The sequence below is a fragment of the Manis javanica genome, chromosome 14 (assembly GCF_040802235.1).
Source record: "Manis javanica isolate MJ-LG chromosome 14, MJ_LKY, whole genome shotgun sequence".
Taxonomy (NCBI): domain Eukaryota; kingdom Metazoa; phylum Chordata; class Mammalia; order Pholidota; family Manidae; genus Manis; species Manis javanica.
The window spans coordinates 24,534,931-24,557,223 of NC_133169.1; the positions used below are offsets into that span (position 1 = coordinate 24,534,931).

The 22,293-nt window shown below is 32.5% G+C and overlaps 1 protein-coding gene across 1 annotated transcript in view; it reads left to right on the forward strand.

Annotated features, from left to right (window-relative positions):
- The window catches only part of CDC73 (cell division cycle 73), a 122,743-nt gene extending 100,692 nt beyond the window's left edge, over window positions 1–22,051 (forward strand). Inside the window, exons 14-17 of the mRNA XM_037014070.2 lie at window positions 9,543–9,704; window positions 12,223–12,323; window positions 16,603–16,744; window positions 17,852–22,051. Of these exons, the coding sequence (XP_036869965.2) occupies window positions 9,543–9,704; window positions 12,223–12,323; window positions 16,603–16,744; window positions 17,852–17,888 (442 nt within the window). The 3' untranslated portion in view covers window positions 17,889–22,051. The remainder of the gene's footprint in view (window positions 1–9,542; window positions 9,705–12,222; window positions 12,324–16,602; window positions 16,745–17,851) is intronic.
- The last annotated feature ends 242 nt before the right edge of the window (window positions 22,052–22,293 follow it).

The following is a 22,293-nucleotide window of genomic DNA, read 5'->3' on the forward strand; positions in this document are numbered from 1 at the left end:
CATCAGTAAAAGTTAGTTGAAGTTAAAATGAAACCTACATCCCATGTTAATAATTTCAGATACTTAGCTTTCTGAAAAAAATTTATTAATGTGTCCTTGTCATAATGCATTGTACTAGTTCTGGGTGTACAATGTCATGACTTGATACTTATGTATATTGCAAAATGATCACACAGTAAGTCCAGTTAACATCTGTCACTACTTATATTTAAAAAGTTCTTTTAAATAACTGTCACAGCTGTACTCAGTTTGTTCTATAAAGACATGCATCAAGATACTGGGTATAAAATAAATCTTTCTGTTATACCCAACTGTCTTCAGACTGAAAATATAAGTAGTTTACATATTTTCTAACAGCATGTATTATTATATTAATTAAAAAATTTTTATACTTCTTGCATTGGCTGTTGACAAAGAAAAACATCAATGTTAAAATTGTTTTAAATAATTATCAATAGTTTGTACATTGTCAAGATTTTTTAAATCAGTCATGGTTATTTTCAGAGTGCCAGCAGATTTATGATCTATTAACATTATCATCAGCATGGCACATAGTCAGCGGTGCTAGGGATTTCTGTATGGCTACTTTTGCTCATGAGAGAGTGATACCAATCATTCCTTCCTCTCATTTTCAATTACTGTGCCAAGTTCTCATGATTTGTTTGTGCTATCAGTGATGTGCTGTTTGCATCTCTGAATTGTGGGTGGACCCTATTCTAAGTCATTACCTTTTCTGTGGTATATGTTAACTTAAAATTAGCTATTGCCTTTCACTAAAAACTGAAAAGTGTGTGTGTGTGTTTGTGCAGGAGCTTGTGCACAGTGGGCACAAGTGTTCTCAGCTATCTATTCCCTCAGGTATATACCATATGTCCTTTTTAACAAGTTCCCTTTCTCTTTGTCAATAACAGGCTAATAAGTTAAATACAGTCCTTTTTATTTTTTCCTATTGCTTTTTTTTGTGAGTTTATGTTTTTAATTGATATACAGTCATATTAGTTTAAAGTATACAACACAGTGGTTTAGTGGTTACAAGAATAATATCAGTGATTAAAAACTTTACCTAGTGCCTCTCTCAGATTATGTAGTGTTAGTGAGAATGTACACAACAGTGATTTTTTTTGTAATCTAAAGAAATCCTTGAAACTTATTATTTTCTAGAATTTGACACCTAAAGAAATATAGAATATACTCTTATCCTCAATAAAAATGCTGAGCAATAACCTTAAAGGCTGCTCTGGTTAGTTGGAGAGCAGGAAATAGAACCAGGTCTTCCAGTGCCTGATTTAGTTTAAGCATTAGAGATTCTTAACAGACGTTCACATTGAATAACATAATTAGTATCTAAAACAGGAATGTGAATGCTGTGCCTTCTTAGTAAAATAGCTATGACAATTCTTGAAAACAAAAGCAATCTCCTGTCCGAAAAAGAAAAACATACTGCTTTAAATGACTTAACAACTAATTAAAATGAGAAACAAAAGAAGTATTACCTGCTTATCTTAGATTTCTACTAAATACAGAATTAAATTTTAAGTACCTATAACAAAAATAGCTGTGTACCAATTTTATGTAGTCTGGCACATACAAGTATATTTATATAGTATTTTTTCTTTAGTACTTTGAAATTTTCAGCCTTTTTTCCTTTAACAGTATGGAAAGATGGAATTTTTATGTTTAAAATTTTATATTTCATTAGGCTTTTATCATGAAGCTTAATATTCTGACAATGTTGTGGATTACTCAAGTAATTCCTCAAGTAATCTATAATTTAATTGGGTATATAAGAAATATAATAATTTTGGTCCATTTCTTGCAGTAGATATGATAACATAACAGACTGTGTTAGGCCTCTGCAAAAAAACATAGATTTTCTTAATTGCTCTTAAAAATTTTTTTAGTTTATATTAGAGCATTCATGTATCTCCTTTTCTATGTCATAGTCAACATAGCAAGAGTATTGATTTCATCATTTATATTCTCTGAAATTTGATGTGCATCTATTGTTTTATTTTTTTATCTTGCCATCTGGAACCCAGCCCTTCCAACCAAACTGAATTCTTCAGAGAAATGGACTTATTACTCTATTGTTATTTGTATCTCCATTGTTTAAAACAGTGCTTGCTTAATTATAGGTGTTAAGTAAGTGTTTATAAATGAAAAAAAGGATGGGGAACTCATGGAGAAAATTGGAAAATGCAGACTTGTGTGCATGAATCAAACTTTGTGTGTGTGTGTGTGTGTGTGTGGTGAATTCATTCAGTGATTTTATCTCTAATAAAAAATTTTTTTTGCTATATAGTATTCGAATCTGTACCTGGGACTTGATTTAGTTCCTATGAAGTTTCATTATACTTGGTATTGGTTTTTTTGCACTTAACTGTATTTAGAATAGGTGATCCTTAAGTCTCCATGTAGCTCTTTGATTTTTATGATTTTGTCAATTTGATATTTCCAGTTCAGCTTTCAGTTATGATTTTTTAAAAGTGTGTCTGAGTGATTACAGAAAATTCACAGTAAGTTTTGTAATCCTAGAAAAAATATCTACCTTAAATTTTTCCTTTTCCAGAACTTATTTGTTCTCATCTAAATGTATTACAAATCTAATACTTAAAATTATTTTATAATAGAAGATAGTAAATAGTGCAAAGAATCACAAAGTAAATTTTATTATCTTTATCCTTTGTCTTACTACAGAGAAGCCAAACAAACAGACCACATTCTTAGAATAGATCATGCCTAATTTTTCTTCCAAGTTTAAAACACTCCCTTCATTGTTTAACACTTCATTGCAACTGACATCTCCCCTACAGTTTGAGTCAGTTGGAGGCTTTACTGTGTAATTAATGCATAATTGAAACCTCCTCCACACAATTATAGTACTGGCTGTAACCCATAGCTCATGTCAGCATAGATTCTATTTGGTTTCATGTAAAATGAGGATTCTTCAATTTTCTAGCTCTCCTGTAAATGAAACAAAACTAGCCTTAACCTTTAACATCCTAAATAACAAAATCAGGTTTCTCATTATTATTATTATGGAAGTATTAAAAAACCATATACTAAAAAAACATAATCTTAAGAGAAGTTTTATTGGGCCTGTGGTTTATTTAAAATAAACTGATTGGATGGCACTTATGATTCTAGTCATGATGGTAGCCTCACAGAGCAGAGTTCCAAAGAGGAAAGATTTCACAGAGTGCTCCAAAGATAGGCAGAGGGATCCCCTTGAATTAGTCAAATACTGTTCAGTACATGCGAGAAAACTACTTGAAAGCCCTGGGGAAGGAGCAGGCAGAAAATGACTGGAGTTTAACATAGGACCATGTTCATGTTCCCAACATCCCACAGGCAGTGCAAAATGTCAGCCACTTTGGAAAACAATATAGGTGATACTTTTTTATCATTACCTTGAAGATATTATTGCACTATCCTTTAGCTTCCTTTGTTGATGATGATAGGTCAGATGTGAGTGTGGTAGTCCTATGAAGGAAGTCTGCTTTATCTGGTTATTTTAAGATCATTTTAAATTTGTTTATAAGCTACACCTACTTGTAGATTTCTTACATATCCCACTTTGTGATTCACTGTAATTAAATCTGTGAGTTTGTGTTTTCATCAGTTCTGAAAGTCTTGGTCCTAATCTCTTCAAGTTGTTTCTGCTGTCCCCTCCCTCTGGTTTTTCCCTCCTCTTTCTGGGACTTCTGTTATAGTGGTTCTTTTCAGTTCTTTTTCAAATTTTTGCTCTTTTTAAAATAATTTCCTTTTTCCTATACATATTTGCAAACTTGTTCCATAAACTTTAATCTTGGTAGTCAATTGAAGTCCATAGTCATATATTCCTTTATTTTTCTTAATTTAATTAAATTTTTAAAATTAAGGTTTCACATGAAAACCACAGTGGTTACTACATTCACCCATATTATCAAGTCCTCCCAACACCCACCCCATTGCAGTCACTTTCCCGTCAGCGTACTAAAATGCCATAGTCACTACTTGTCTTCTCTGTGCTATGCTGTCTTCCCTGTAACCCCCCACACCATACATGCTAATAATAATACCCCTCAATACACTTCTTCTTCCTTCCCCACCCACACTTCCCCACCCCTCCCCTTTGGTAACTGCTAGTCCCTTCTTGGAGTCTGTGAGACTGCTGCTGTTTTGTTCCCTCGGTTTTACATCATTGTTATACTCCACAAATGAGGGAAATCATTTGGTACTTGCCTTTCTCTGCCTGGCTTATTTCACTGAGCAAAATACACTCTAGCTCCATCCATGTTGTTGCAAGTAGTAGGATTTGTTTTCTTCTTATGGCTGAATAATATTCCATTGCGTATATGTACCACATCTTTATCCATTCATCTACTTAGGGATACTTAGGTTACTTCCATATCTTGGCTATTGTAAATAGTGCTGTGATAAACAGGGATGCATGTGTCTTTTTGAATCTGAGATCTTGTTTTCTTTGGGTAAATTCCTAGATGTGGAATTCCTGGGTCCAATGCAACTTCTATTTTTAGTTTTTTGAAGAACCTCCATATTGCTTTCCACAGTGGTTAAACTAATATTTACATTCCCACCAGCAGTACAGGAGGGTTCCCCTTTCTCCGCATCCTCACCAGTATTTGTAGTTCCTACTCTTTTCCATGTTGACCATCCTAACTGGTGTGAGGTGATATTTCATTTGTGGTTTTAATTTGTATTTACCTGAGGATTAGCGATGTGGAGCATCTTTTCATGTGTCTGCTGGCCATCTGAAATTTTTGTTTGGAAAAGTGTCTGTTCATATTCTCTGCCCATATTATAATCGGGTTATTTGCTTTTTGGGTGTTGAGGCATGTGAATTCTTTATATATTTTGGATGTTAACTCCTTGTTGGATATATAATTTACAAATGTATTCTCCCATACTGTAGGATGGCCTTTTGTTCTACTGATGGTGTCCTTTGCTGTACAGAAGTTTTTTAGTTTGATGTAGTCCCATTTGTTCATTTTTGCTTTTGTTTCCCTTGCCCGAGGAGATGTGTTCAGGAAAAAATTGCTCATGTTTAGATCAAGAGATTTTTGCCTGTGTTTTCTTTTAAGAGTTTAATGGTTTCATGACTTAACATTCAGGTCTTTGATCCATTTCGATAAAAAAATCCATACTCCATTTTGTGTATGGAGTTAGGCAGTAATACAGTTTCATTCTCTTACATGTAGCTGTTCAGTTGGGCCAGCAGCAGTTGTTGAAGAAGCTGTCATTTCCCCATTGTATATCCATGGTTCCTTTATTGTATATTAATTGACCATATGTGCTTGGGGCTCTCAATTCTGTTCCATTGATCTGTATGTCTGTTTTTGTGCTAGTACCAAATTGTCTTGATTACTGTGGCTTTGTAGTACAGCTTGAAGTTGGGGAGTATAAACCCCCCAGTTTTATTATTCCTTCTCAGGATTGCTTTGGCTATTCAGGGTCTTTTGTGGTTCCATATGGATTTTAGAACTATTTGCTTTTAGAACTATTGCATTGCCAATCTGATGTCACTTTAAACTGGCAGTTTGTGGTTTTTTAATAACATCTGGATATTATTGCTAATTCTTTTCTTCCTTTGTTTCTTCCCCAAATTTCTACTTTATTTAAGAAAAAGGAAAACTATATTTTTAATCTCAGAGATATCCATAAATGTGTTCTGTTTTCAAATAACAAACCTAAAGCCCAGAATTTATCCATAGCTGTGTGATCTCATTTGCATTTTATTCTTGGACAATACTAATAAAATTATTTCAATAGAACTTTAGTTATTTAAACAGCAATGACTTTATAATCATGTCACCCACACTGTTTGGAAAATTGCAAATACTGGATGAGTCAGTGGCCATCAGAATATTTCTCCAAATTGCATATATCCATCCACCCAGTTCTGCAATTCTGGTTGTACTCATTAGAGTACTTTTAGTTGTAAGTGATAAAAAAACAACTCAAAGTAGCTTCTCAGAAAATAATTTCCTCAACAGAATTAAAAAGACCTGGCTTCTGACATAGCTGTAACTCATTGCTTAAATGATGTAATCAGAAGTTGGTCCCTCCATCTCTCATGTTCTTCCCCTTCAGGAGCAAAGATAACTATCAGAAACTTCAGGTTACCAATCACAGTACAAAGACATTGCCCATTTCTCAATTCCAGCAGAAATCCCAGAATTCATCTCATTGGTCTGGCTTGGATAACATATCTATTTCTGAACCAGTCACTTTGGTCAGGGTCGTTAATTCTGGCTTCAGATTGCAGTGTAGTCCAGTTTACAAGTTTGAGATTTGGTTTTCCTTGTAATTGTCAAGGTGTAGGTTAAGACAGGAAAAAGGATGGGCAGTGGGTTTATTACCATTATACTAAACTTAACCCCTGACAGTCCTAGCTTTCTGAAAGAAGGAACTTCTAGATACTGTATCTTGAGCAGTCTTATTCCAGGAGCCTAGAGAAATACAATAATAATAATAATAATGATAAAAAAATATAAGTTGATTTAGTTTGCCAGGGCTTTCCATGGATAGAAGTCTGTGGTGTTAGTCTTCTTTGGATTTCTTTCTTTACCCAATGATTCTTCACTTCTTGCTAGCTAGCTCACAGATGCCTTTAAGATGTTTTTTGTACTTTGTCCTTCTTTGGGAAATTTTCTGATATTTTCTTACAAAGTTAAATATACCCCATGCTCCAATAACTCATATGCATTTGTTTAAGAGAAATGAAAACGTATGTCCACAAAAAGATTTATACAGGAATGTTTATAGTAGCTTTATTTATAACAACCCCAATTTTGGAACCACCCAAATGTCCATCACAGGAGAATGTATAAACAAATTGTGGCATATTCATACAATAGAATCCTACTCAGCAGTAAAAAGGAATAAACTACCAATGTGCCCCAAAGCATGGATGAGTATCAGAAACATTCCACGGAATGAAAGAAGCCAGGCACATTTGAGTACATCCTGTACGGTTTTACATGTATGAATTCCTAGAACAATTAGACAAAACTAATCTACGGTGATGAAAGCAGAGTAGTGGTTACCTTTTGGGAGAAGGAGGATTGGGATTTACTGAAAGTTAGAAGAGAAAACTTAACCTGGTTTGATGCAGATGTTCTGTATCTTGACTGGAGCAGTGCTTACACCAGGTACACATTTTTGAAAACTCACCTATTTGTGAATTTCACCATATGTAAATTTTATGTCAAGAAAAATGTTGTGTGTCCAGAAATATACTGAAATGGAACAATGGGGCATAAATTTGATATTTGTAAAGCATATATTTCTTGTTGGAGGAATGATCTCACTCCCGTATTTTCCTTCAAAGCAACAAGCAAGTGCTATATGGAACCCAAGAAACGAAGTTACCAGTAGATGAAACTGTTGCTTTTTGTTCTGAGATACATAAAAAAGGATCTAACTGCATTTGAAGCCAGGAGGAAAGGCCAATTCATCTTCTTTTCCTTCTACCCCAGGGATAATGACTGATTTAAGTAGAGTGTCCTTAAGGCATTGTTGTAGTTTAATTGGCAGTATTTTTTTCTTTCATCATATATAAATATATAAAAAATATAATGGCATATCCCACAGTCACTGGGGTCTTAGATCTGATGAAATACACTAGGATGGAAGAATAACTAAAATTCATATTGACATGATGTGGAACGCTTATCCTTTTAGTGGAATTAAGTTTTGGAGAATAGGTTAGAAAGCCTTATGTTACTAAATGGATCAAGGCTGGAAAGCATTTTGAAATAGAGCTGCATTTTACTGCAAAGAAGGCTACTATTCTAAGGTAAATCAAGATATATTCAGAAATTAAAATATTAGCATGTAAAAATCTGGAACTATAGTTAATTAAAGAACTATGTTAGTTACTCTGAACTTTAATAAAACATCAACAAAAGTGAACATGCAAATGCTATATGTAACTCTATTATGCATTAGAAGTTGAATTAGGTGTTGAATAGTCTATAAAGTTGGATATAATAACAGACCGCTCATTTGTATGTGTATTATAATTCATTATTAAAGTTTATAAGTAATTTTGTGTAAGTAATGTTAAAGTTTTAACAGCATATTAAAATTTCAAAAGCTGGAAAAGAGGGGTAATGCATTACTATATTTAAGAATTTAAACATTTAAAATCCTACCCATATATAGACTGATTGAGATAAATTGAAGCAAAGATCTTTCTCTAGGCAGTAAGACCCCTTTTGTTCTGTGTATCTGGACCATAACCTTCAAGAGGTCAGGTACTGTGTGTTGTACTATTATATATTGTGTAACTTAGCACAGTGTATTGCATATACTGTTAACTCTGTTTTTGTTGTGGCTTTATATTAGCACCATATCCAACAATGCATGTATATTAAATTTTAAAAAATACTCCATTATTCAGAGTGTTAGTCTTATATTTGACATTTCTTAAATAGGCTTGATTAATAAGAGAAAGAATCCATAGACAGTAAAATGATTATCTGGGGGAAACTTTTAAACAATATGTAAATCTTAACTTTTCATCAGATGTGACATGAATAAGAAAACTTCACTTCAGAAGTGAAGTTCAGTTTATCACAAACACAATGCGCTAAAAACTTTCATGATCATAAAACTAGTATCAGTATCTGATGAATCTAGTATGCAGTATTGAAATTTTTTGAAGGATTCTACCAAGTTCAAGCTCTCACACATCCCTTTCCCTCCTTTTATCTTGTCTAAACTTTAGAAGCAGAATGATTCTCAATGCAGTGATTGCATTGCCCCAACTTAATTAGAGTGATCAGACCATTACTAATAAAATATGGTAGTAACTGTATATTAGGAATGTGCGTATTCCAAAAAAAGACTTCTATTTGTGAACACTAAGAAATCTAGAGTTGGCAACAGGTCTGCAGATTGCTGAGTCATTTTTGAGAATATCTGTTGATAGCACAGTAGAGAACTGAACTACATAGTAGAGTTGGTAATTAACTAAATTACTATCAGTATTTACTAAAATAGAGAATTGGCATATGCTGAGTTAATTTCCTACTGTGACATTTGCAAAGCAACCCTGAAATTTGATGGCTTTTTTCTAATTTTGCTGAGGAATTAAACCTGAAAAGATGTTTTAGTGGCCAAGTCACTTATCCAGGAAGAAGCAGAAGCCTAGCTAGCCACATCATCTTTATGTCATGTGACTTTGATTTTTTAATAAAATTTCCCTCTGGTAGCTCTTAAGGGGGCAAAGATTGTGTGGTCTTGTATGTAGCCTTGGAGCATGCCAGATGAATGAATATAAATTGTGTGTCTGTATGCACAGACACACACATACCAACTTAAGGCCTGAGTGAGCTGAATTCTATTTGGCAATCAAAGGAAAGACTCTTCTCAAGCATTATTATGATTAGTTCATGCAGCACATGTTCATTTAAAGAAGAAAGTTCTGGTTTAAAACTATTAGTTTTTAAAAAATAATTCCAAAATACAATTTATTTTCCCATTTGCACCAAATTCAATCATTTGACCCTCTTCTCATCTCTCTATTTTTCAAGATTTGTCCCATCAGATGAAAAAAAGAAACAAGGCTGCCAACGAGAAAATGAAACTCTAATACAGAGAAGAAAAGACCAGATACAACCAGGGGGCACAGCAGTTAGTGTCACAGTTCCTTATAGAGTAGTAGACCAGCCCCTTAAACTTATGCCTCAAGACTGGTAAGATAATCTATATTTTTTACATAGTCATTAATTTTTTTATAATGAATACAAAATTTTATAATGAGCTCTAAATAGCAACCATCCTGAAACCTGTATTGATGTCTGATTTGCTCATCAGTAATGTTCACATTCTAGTAACACCTAAATAAATTCATATTTTGGGTAGGTAAACTTTATTTTACTTATAAAAAGAAACACTAACTTCTGGAAAGCTAAGAGAAAAATTTTTCCACTTGCTCATTTTTTCTGGATCATCTTATAGAACAAAACTTTCAAATAGACTAATAATGTTTTAAAGGCCTATATTTTAGATTTGGAGAATTCATATTTTCTGTTAAGAAATGGTAAGTGAAGGAATTGTTACCTTTATTGTAAGGGAATAATTTAATAAAAACAACATGACTACCCTGGTTTAGCTCTTTTATTGCATTAAAATGTCATTTGATAAAATTTTAAACTATAAAGTGTCTATAAATTCAGATACATGAATTATCTTAAAGTACTTCATTAATCTAAGATGTAGTTAAAAATGCGAAGTCTAAGAGTGCATCTCTGTGACAGAATGAAACTCATTTATGCATTAGATAAAATTTATCTTTGAAGTACTGATTAGTCTTCAGATGTTAGAAAATCAAGTCATTGAGAATATTAGTATGTTAAAAATTTGCTAAAGAATAAAGGTTCTTGTGTTATAATCCTTCTCTGGTACCTAACAGAGATACTTTGAGTAATATATGAAGTGGATCAGATGAGAATTTCAGATACCCAGTTTACTACTTGTAAGAAGTAGGAAAATTTACACCATTTGTAGTACGTTTGTAGTTATTTGCAGAAAATGATAATAGTGTGTACAAGTGCTATCACTGTGCTGCAAAATACTGCTTGTGCATATTAGCTAGGTTCCTAGATATTAATGTGATACCTGGAATAATATTTTCCTTACCTTTTTTTCTTCTTTGTTAATTGTCCTTTCAAGAATTCACTCCCAATGAATTATCTTGCTCCCCTGGCAACCCTGTGAGACCCAGTAGGATCTCAGTGATGTCTATTAAGTAAATTCCCTTTAGTTTTGCAGGCACGTTGGGCTTCCAGCTAATGTATGGTACAGGTTATATCATATAGTAAGAATACATTTAATAGTGTGCCCCATTACCAAAGATGGTTTTGGCTATGTAGGGCATATATCCCATGAAAGGAGGAGATTTTTTATTTAAGGTCTAATTTTAGCTTTTAGCTAATTTGTTTTTTTTCACAGTAGCTTTCATCATTGCTATAGGTTTTTTACTTGAATAGAAGGTAACCCTGTTAATGTTTTGTTGGATGTATAAAGTCTTCATCTAACACAGTTGTTATCAGAGGGTGGTCTGTGGACCTCTGGGCATTCCAAGGACCCTTTCAGGGAGTTGTAAAGTCAAAACTATTTCCATATTATTATTGGAGTGGCTAGTTTCATGATTTATCAGTCCTTACTCAGGAACAGTAGCATAACCAGTACACATGATCAATCATTTATTTCCCTTTCTCCTCTTTACTCCTATTTCCCTCCCCTTCTTTCTCTTCTGGCTAGTGAACTGTTCTCTAATATGCCCATGCATTTCTGTTTCCTCATCTGTAAAATAGTACTCATCTGATTGGACTGTTTTGAAGATTAAATGGGTTAAATAATGTGTTAATATACTTAGAACAGCACTGGCACATAGTAAATGCTTATAGTGAATCTTAATAATGTTAATTGTTACTGTTGATATGATTTTGTTTCCACCTCTTCAGTTTTAGGTTTAAACTGTTTATGGCAGTTTAATTTCTCAATTTAATTAAATTATAATTAAATATTTTGTAAGATAATGAAGTACAAGGACCTAGAAAGAGATTTGTTCTTTTTAGGAAAATGAAGTTGAATGGTTAGAAAAGCAAATTGCTTTAAAAAAAATACTTACAGAATTTAGGTTGAGTGAAGCAGTTGTAAAACACTTGGAAAAAATAAAAAGTCTAGATGGTTTCTGTACTCATATTACTTTCCAAATAATCACAAGAACTGAAAAATAAAGCCTTGGGGCTTCATAAAACAGTTGGCGAATTATTATTGTAATGTTTTTAATTAAGTTAAAACATTTAATATGTGTTTGAATTTTAGATATTTCCTTTTAAAATCAGCTTTTCTGGTTAATAGATCAACTACTGTTCACTGTTTCATTGGGAAAGTGGGTCCTTATTCTACTTAGTAAAGGGTGGATTAAAAGGCTATAAAGTTCACATATAAGGATAGCGCATGTAATTATGCTTAAGACTTAGTTGCAAAAAAACACGCATAGAAGTATAGCAGTTCATTAATATTCTCTGATAATAACATTATAATGAAAAGTTCTGGTAATGTACTTTACCTTACAGAAGGATATAGGAGACTATATCACATGAATAATTACTAGAGCTTTCCCTTAAGGATTTGTAATAACCAGAGCTCACGTTTAAAATATTCTCTCTTAACTCTTCCCCCTCGCCCTTTTCTGTTTATTAGGGACCGGGTTGTAGCAGTTTTTGTGCAAGGTCCTGCATGGCAGTTCAAAGGTTGGCCATGGCTTTTGCCTGATGGATCACCAGTTGACATATTTGCTAAAAGTAAGATTCTCTTTATTTTTACTGCTTATTCAATGTTGAAGTGCTCTTGCTTTATTTAAGAGGAAGAGCCATCTGTGGCTGTGCTATGTGTGTATCAAGGATTCCTATTTTTTTATATATAAAATGTTAATTTTCAGGCACCTGTGAAATATTTTTAAAACTTTTTTTAAGTGAATTATTGCCTATCCCCCAACATTAACAATTAAATTTTAGAGCACTTAAAAATCCTTAATATTGTTGCATGTCCATACATTTTTATTAAAATTGCTTTTTGCTGAACAGTAACGTGTAGGTATAACTTTAAACAACTAACTATTCCCACTGTCTGTAATGTTTGTAGCATTTTTCTTTTAAGTCTCGGCTCAGATATTCTCTCCTGTAGAGAACCCTTCTCTGACCATGATGAAAATAGCCACTACTTCCTCCCAGTTACTCTGTAAACTTTTGTAATTTCATAATAGCACTTATTGTTGCGGGACATCTTATTTTTGTATCTTTATTGTAATTCTTCCCTGGGTAGAATGCAAGTTCCATGAGGGGAATAGTGTTATCTGCCTTGTTTACCCTTGTATACCTATCACTGAAGAGTGGGTGACATGGGGAAGTATTCAGTAGATAGCTGTTAAATGAGTGGATTCCATGTGCTTTATATCTTTTATTGACCATATATTGGTAAATATTGATATACCAAGAGTAGATGAGATTAGCCTGTTTTTGCTCGTAGGGATATTCCAAATATTACTTGATTTGAATACAAAATTAAGTTAATAACATTAGTAAAATTACTTTTTAAAAGCTTTCTCATTAAACAGATATGTTTATTAGAAATTTCAACTTTAGTTACTATGAATTCTCTTCAACCTTCCTTCTTTACTGACTCCTTTCTATCAGCACTTAAAATGAAAGTACTCTTGCTGCTTTCATCGTAAAACAAGCAAAACAAAATGCTTGCCCTTGACTTCACCTTCCCTTCTAGCCCCTACTCTTCTTCCTTTTACAGCTGAGCTTTTGAAAAAAATTGTACTAACTCACTGTGTATTCACTTCTCAATCCACTGTAAGTCTGGCTCTCCACTAAACTTCGCATAAAACTCACCAGTGACCCAAATACTGGCTACATTCGATTTCCTTATTGAAGATGACTCTCTTGACTCATTTCCTCCATTTAAAAAAATGTTCTTTTGCAAGGACTTGTTACTCTTTCAGAGACACTCTTTAGCTACTTTTCTTCTGGTTTTCAACTGTTTATGTTACTGTTTCTCCTAATTATAAAAATTCTCTCAATGTCTGATAATTTTCAGTTAACATTTATATCCCTGTAATCTAAAAGTTAACATCTCTAGCTTGATAGTGAGAACCCTCATGTCTCACTGATTACCAAGTAACTCCTCTGTGAGGTCTTACTGGTAAATCAGACTCAACCTGTTTTAAATGGTATAAATTGTCTTATATTCTCCCTCATCCCCAAGCTGTTTATTTTCCTTAGTGTTTTTTTTTTTTTTAGTAATTTGCCGAAGCCAGAAACTTATTTCTTAGCTTGTAGTTGATCTCCTTTGTTTTTCACTCTTGCCTTTTCTAACTTCCTACCCTTTTCTACATAACTCACATAGAAAATGATACTATCTATATAGCTTGGAAAAAGCTGAGGGTATTTGGGAGTATCTCTTTGGGATTTAGTAAAAAATTGTATTTTCTTCATGATACATAATAATAAAATACAGAATTTTAGAGAAGATATTGAATACTGAATTGCATAAAATTGCCACATAAAATCTCAAAATGATGAGAAATTTGAGTTTGTAACTAACTGGATATAGATTTTTTTTAAGTACTATTTTTTATGTTTGAGGTTAATTGAGATTTTTAAGTGATCTCTTCAAATTTTTGCTAGCTTTAATAGAGAAAATTTTTATTTTATTAGGCTGTTCTTTTGTCATTTGACATGCTACATTGTATCTATTAAATACTCAACTTTTCTGTTCTTTTCTACTTCTTTTGCTTCCCTAGAAAGTGTTGACATTATTCATGCAGTTGGAGAAAATGAACAATTCTGAATTATGTGAAGTATTTTGCTTCATTTTGCTGAATTATGTGAAGTATTTTGTATTCATTGTGTCACCAGATAACTGGTCTCTTACGAAAGAACTTCATTTCTTTTTTATTGATGAAGTTTAAAAACTCCAAGTCTTTCTTCTGAATCAGGAAGAACTTTCATGATAATGTCTTGGTATAAGTTTGCTTGGCACCATTGCTTCATGCTAAAAATATTTTTTATGATGAGAGAAACCTTATTTCCTCATTTGTAACTTAAACTTTATGAACTCTGATAGCCCAGCTTTCATTTAAAAAGTTGTATGTTTTGGTGGAAAAATGAATGCTACATAAATTAAATGTATTGACATCATTAAAGGGGCTGTAGGCCTTTATGCCTTCAGAAAACCCATTTTCAAAAATATAACTCATGTATATTTAGAATGATTTAAAGCAAATCATACTGAGAAAATCAGAAAAGCAAAACATGTAGTAAGCAGATTAGGAAATACTGAAGTGTTGACTCCATTTAATGTAAAAGTTTAAAAATTATTTTTTACATGTATAAATAATGTGCTTTGAAAATGGGTTTTCTGAAGGCATAACCTGTAACTCCTTTAATGAACTGGTTTCAGTTCATTAAATTGAATTAAATTAGAAATGAATAATGTGTCTGATGAGGGGGACCTTTATTTACAAAAGCAAGTAATTGGGAAAAATGTTGATGTGTCTTTTTATGGGCACAAATGATTCATTTTGGATTTCCAAATTAGGGAATTTGGGTTCCCTAATTTCAAGAATTAGACCTTGATTAATTTTCAACATCAAAAGCCAGTAAGCCAGTGTGTAACAAGCAGTCCATTAAGCAACCATCCAAAATATTTAACCAAGTCAATCCTTTTCTCTTTAAAAACCTCTAATACTAGGTGATAATGGTGACAGTAATAATTGTTATATCTTATATGTTCGAAAAATGTAAAACATTTAAAGAAAAGCTAAGTATTGTATGTGCACATGTAAAACAAAAGTTCCACTGATGATAAACTGATTGCAAATACAATAATAAACTAGCGAGGCTGTTTTGCCTTGATGATCGGGAAGAAAAACTGAAAGTCAGTATTTTATGGGCCTTTTTCAGCACATACCATTTGGGAAGGTTGCCCTAGAGTCTTTTATCTGCCCAACACCCAGAGTTCTTAAAAATGAAAATCAGGTAATTTCACCTTCCTGACCTAAACTTTCTAGTGACTTACTATCACATTTGGAATAAAATTCAGATTTTTTTTAGCCAGAAAGGTTCTAATATAAGACATTTCCTACAGAAGTTATACTTGTTTGTAGACCATGCCAAGCTTGCTTCCATCTCAGTGCCTGTGGGAATTAGCTATTCCCATTACCTGAACTCCTCTTCTCCTAGATCTTTGCTAGACTCATTTTTTTATATCACTTAATTACCTGCTTCTAGGTAAACTTCTCAAGAGACCTTTCAGTTTTTTTGTTTTCCCTTTTCATATTTCATAGCAAGTTCCATTAATCCTCACTACCTAATTTTCTATTGAATCTTTTTCTTGCGATAAATGTATCTTCTCTCCAATTCTATCTTTTTCTCCTATGGGTTATTAAATTGTATCATTAGTCTTTGCTGAACACTTTGCAGTGATTCTCCATGTCTCTTAGATAAAAGTCCAAACTCCGTAATGTGGCCTACAAGGCCCAGATTGCTCTGAACCTCTATGGTCTTTGGTCTTACCTCTTATCCATTCCCTATATTACTTTGCTTGAGCAGTATAATTAAATTTCTTTAGTTCCTAGAGTAAACCATTTTCTCTTTGAGCATGCTCTTGCTAACCAGCTCACTTTTGTTCTGTGTTTGCCTAATTCTTACTCCACCTTTAGGTCTTAGATTAGATCTCACACCCCTATGCAAGCCTTATTTGAATTCCTTGGTCTGGGTAAGGTATTTGACTGTGTTTCTGTGATAACCCTGCTACTTTTATCATAGTGTATTTGAATAGTTTTTTTCTTATTGTTATCCTTCCCCAGACCATACACATTTTATCTTATTCCTCATTTCAGTCTCCAAGTGGCTGGCATTTCAAAGATCATTTTGGTTGTAGTACAGCTTTGGTTGGTGGAAGAAAGATTTTTTTTTTATTGATGTCTGTGTGAGGTATTTTTAATCTTTCATAAATTATTTTTATAATTTGGACTTTACTTTGAATAAAAAATATTATTTCCCTCCCATATAGTTAAAGCCTTCCATCTCAAATATGATGAAGTTCGTCTGGATCCAAATGTTCAGAAATGGGATGTAACAGTATTAGAACTCAGCTATCACAAACGTCATTTGGATAGACCAGTTTTCTTACGGTTCTGGGAAACATTGGATAGGTAATTCCGATCCTAAAATACTGTTACCTCTGCTTTATTATAGCAATTTTCCTGTCTCCTCAGAGTTCTGTTCCTTAAAGTTGTGAACCATATTCCCCAATTCCTAATTTGAACATTGTCTAATTTTTTTTATTTTATCAAATGTATATAAAGCCCCCTTCCCCCCTGGTAACCACTGGTTTCTTCTCAGTGTCTATGAGTCTAGTGCTCTTTTTGTTCCTTCTGTTTTCCTTTGTTTTTATATTCCACAAATAAGTGAAATCATATGGTGTTTGTCTTTCTCCACCTGACTTATGTCACTGAGCATAATGCCCTCTATATCCATCCTGAACATTGTCTAATTTGACTCTGATCTACAGTAGATAATTAACAAATATATTTGTTATACTAACGTTAAGAAATAGATGGAGAAAGGGCTTATAGCTTGATAGAACACTACTAGTACTCTTAAGTCAGAAGACCTAGATTTGAGTCTTGATTTTGTGATCTGACTCTAATGAACTGTTTGACCTTTATGAACCTTGTTTTCTATATCCAAAGAGCTTGGATTAAGTAATGATCTTACCTTTTTTGCCTGCATCAAAAGGTCTCAAACTCTAAGTTTAAGTTTGAGTAGCTCATGAAAGGAATTTAGTTTTGAATTTTATTACTGCTATAAGTAAAGTTCTTAAGGCCTTTTACAATATTGGTTTTCTAATTGGAAAATTTAAGAAGAGTGTATGATAACAATACCACTTAATCTATTCTTGTTAAGGTGCTCTTTAAAATCTATAACTTTCTTGGTATCTCTCACAGAATACTATGCATTTCCTCAAAGTCAGAGGTAACCCACTGATTATAGTTGATAACAGGTTAAAGAGAAACATATATTATACTAGCTAGAATCTCTCAGATTATAGTGTTCAGTAAGAGGAATGTTTCTTCTATCTTACTTCAGAATTCCCAGATGTTACAATATCAGGTTTTCAGTTTCTTAGAAAACAAAACATCCTATTCCACTGTTGATTTTAAGTTTTAAAAAAATGTCAACTTACTTTTATAGGTAATATTCTAAAAATGCTAAAATTCCTGTAATCATTATAACTTATTGTGTTGTTATTTTTTTAGGTACATGGTAAAGCATAAATCCCACTTGAGATTCTGAATTCCTTGGTTTCCCCTTTTTCTGGAAATCTGGATTAAGAAGCTTGGATATGCCTTGATCTAAGACTGAAACTCGAGCTTTATGAATTTGTCAAGAATTTACAAATAAAGGTCACAGATTGATCTTTTATAAGAAGACCTTATTTGATGCTTTATGCTTCAAAGGGATGATATGATGCCTGTCGTCCATATAAGCAAACTTTTTGACTTACAACTATTTTTTTAATATTAGCCTTCTAGTATGTAATGAAAATTGTATATTTTGATAGAAGTTTTTCTCTATTGGTTAAATTAGCATTACTTAAAATTTGTTTCTTTAGAAAATAAATAACAGGTTATAAATGTGTGTATATTTAGAGGTTATAAGGCTTTCTAAGCCATCTTCTGATTTTTCATTGCTCTATAATTCCTTTTATTGAAAATACTATGTTATGAATGGTATTAAATTTTAGTCCCTGGAACTTCCAAAACCAAGCAAAGGGATGTGACTACATTGACTGAGTCAGTATGTTGATCTGTATGTGTACTATATCTATGCTTATTCTTTATTTAAAAAGGAATAATGAAAAATCAAGAACAGTTCTTCAGCTTTGTTTGAGCTGTTTAGCCTTTCCAAGACTTCATATAATGAATACATTTAATGAATGTACATTCTTCTCACTGATTTTGGTGATTTTAAAACTTAGAATGATATATTTCTGTCTGTAATACCTGTCCACTTGAAAAATCTCAAAACACAGATTAAAAACCTTAGGCTATAGTACTTTTTATTCTGGGAGTCAGAGTATGATTTTGGGAAAATATATTAATCCCAGTGCAGTGTAACTTTAACTTTCTTATCTTTTTTCGTAAGTCCACCTTTGATTCTTTATATGGTATAGGATTTTGAGTCTTATATTTCTAGGCATGTTGATCTTATAGTTCCTTTCCATTATCCCTAAATATTGATAGACTATTCCAGACACCAAAGAACACATTTGCTTCATTAAGTGTCTGAACAAAAACAAGATAAAAACACTGGTATTTTTATGTATGTATTCAATATCATATAAAATATAAAACCTATATTTTAACTTAGTAAAATATTTTACTACTTCTCTACTTTAGAGTGTTAGCATCCAAGGTATAATGAATGAGAATTCTCCTTGAGTCTTGCTTTCAAATCTTTTATTACTTAAAAGCAACTTGGAACCCCTAAAGAGTTTTTGCCATTAGAGTCATCACTGATCATTTATCTTATGTCATTTTTCCTCCATTTTTCCCCCCAGTGATCTCTCTTAGGCTCACATATTTTTTTGTAAACATTTTATTCCATCTATGTTAAGGTGACATTACCTAGCCTCATTTTGAAATTCAATGCTTTTATAAAAATGAGAAGCACTTATTATTTATTTTTTAAGTAACCACAAAAGGCCAATACCAATAGTGAATAGAGAAAGTATTTATTCATGTGAGATTCACTAGGTTCTTCAGAAGAAAAGCAGCCAGACTTTTAAATTATTAGATTTTAGGCTTATTTATAAGATTTGAACAGATTCTGCCCCCCTTCTCTTCTCTGCATCCTCTCCTTAAAACTCAAATTTGTTCACATTAGAACAGTATATAAATCTGTTTTCAAAATAAATTATACATTGTATAAACTTTGTCCATGATGGAATAGTTAATATTTTAATGTAAGATTACTTGTTAAGACTACTACAAGTGGACATGAACTACCTTTCTATAAAGATTTTTAGTATTTATACTTATGTCGTGTATGAATTCACTTGATACAGAGTGTGGTTAAAATTGGGAACATCTACTTTAAACAGGGTTTATTTTTCTATCTTGAATTTGTCTTATGTATATTCAAAGGCTTCTGGAAATACTGTAAGAAACATTGGAAAAAGTACAAATATCCTGAGCCATGTATTTTAAAATCAGACCCTTAGTAAGTACTTATTTTCTTTGTCTTTTGCTTCTTTCTCTCTCTCCTCTTTTCTCCCCTCTCATCTCCTTTCTTTGCTTTCTCTCTCTTTCTTTTCAGTTCAATCCCCTATTGAGGTCAATGTAATTAATTTTATAGCCATTGAGCCAATCACTATTCATTCTCTCATGACTCCTCAAAGTCCTACAGCAGCACGTATTGTAGTGCCTTGCACATAGGCATTCAGTAAATGTTTATGTGCATGAATGGGCAATGGGTTTTCAATATAACTGATTTATTACAAAAAGTGCTTTTGGCTATACTTGGTTGTGGAGTTTGAAGATACAGAATTCCATTGAATGAAGAGGCACACAAGATATTTTAATGAACTACACAGTAATAAACATGACTTTAACCCATAGTTATGGTTAACTGGAAACACCCTTGTTTTGTCCCACTGGTGAAAAAAGTTCCATTTCTTTATTCATAGGACACTCTTCTGGGTCAGGTAACATTCAGAAGCTGTAGGTTCCAATCAGTGGCTTTCAGTCCTGACTGCACATTAGAATCATTTGAGGGATCTTTTAAAAAAGACCATTGTCTGAATCCTGATTTTGATACACCTAGTGTGGAATGAGTCCTGGTCATCAGTATATTTTAAAAATTCTTCAGTTAATTTTATGTTCAGAAAGATTTGAGAATTGCTTGTTTAATTTGTTGGTAAAAACAATGCCAGTATTAAGTGTTCTGTTTCCTCTCCCTTTTCTTCTTTTATTTTTTTGTGGCCACCTTTTGCACTAGACCATCCCCATTTTTGGTGGTATTGGCCTATAGTTCCACATAACAAATTCAAGTCTTATTTATTTAATATAGGGGTATTTTGCTGTTTAATATTTAAACAATGTTTTAATATATTACCTTATAAACTAGCATTATAGTTTATGATTTCCCATATGTCACATATTCTTTACTGTTTTTTAACAGCAGCTTGACAACAGACCATACAGAAATAACTAATTCACAATGAGAAAAATTCATAGCTAATTTTTAAGGTAGAAGGAAGTAAAGTATTAAATTCTTTCTGCCATGCAGAATTAAACAAATAGAGTTTGCTTAGGAAAGAGGCATAATACTTTTTAATTGGTCTACACAGAAAAGTAAATTATTCATTTAAATAAAATTCATTACCTAGTAAAATGAAATTAAAGTGATGACATTGTTCTTTTCTGAAGGGTGGGAAGTGGGTATTCAGTTGCCATATTTCTTAGTACATAATATGACAATTCCATTTTATCAGTGTTAACAACAGAAATGATTATGGGAATGCATATGTGGCCAGAAATAAGTGCCTCTTTGACAGATAACTATTATCTGAGTCGTAGTTGTCAAATTAATTTATAAAATTCTTTGAGACCAGCAGTATATTTTATAATGTCACAAATACAGTAATTGTAAAAGCTGGTGAAAATTAAACATGAAAAATAAATTTAATTAACTTTAATATTGACTGAATTTTTATTCATTTGGATTTGATACTCAGCTGGTTACTCTAGCCATAACATTTTAACTTTAGAAATAAAAAGTGGAGAAATGACTGAATTTGGCTTAAGTTAAAAATTGGATTAGAAATTTTGAAATGCCATGTCCTTTATGTTTCGGTCTGTTTATTGCCACATTTGAATATATACCCCTGTATAGTCTCTATGTAATATGTTGGAATAATAATTAAGGAAAAATTAAAGATGTAAGATAGATGTACAAATGTTTAGTAAATGTATATTAAGTAACAATACTTTCAATTTATTGATCTGTTTGGGTTTATATGTATTATTTTAGGCAGTGTTTATGAATATTTTGGGGGTTATAAATGTGTGCCAATTAAATGAGTAAAGCTATACTATTATTGCCAAAATTCAAAAGGTGGGGCAATACTGTGTCAAACTTAAGTAAATGATTTATGTCTCTGAGACATTTGCCATTGAATTCCATTTCTGTCCACTTTAAATTATACTGAAACTACTTAACCTGTAAGTTTGATTATATTGGTTAAAATATAATGCAATTGATGTGCATGGTATAGGAACTATAAATGATTGTCTAGCCACCAATTTTTATTATTTCTCAAGCAAAGTGGTTCTTGAATGGAGCTGTAATTTGGGCCATGTGACCTGATAAAATGTACTACTCACCCTGATTCCATTTCCATAGATTCAAAAATTTCAGGTTTTACTGTAAATAAAATTATTTGTAATACTTCACATTAGAGTCTTGGGGACATTGCCAATCTTCCCCTACCAAAAAATCACATTCAACCAAGAAGATAGAAAGTGTATTGTGGCTATATAGGATGTGGATAATGAAAGTCTTTACATGAAGTGATACATGAGAATTTTCAGGCGTAGTATTTCTCTGTTGTGGAAATACATGCAATATAAGCTTTCATTTTGAAAACCAGTGAGTTAAGTACATTTAACAGTCTTCTGTTAAGGAGTTAAATACT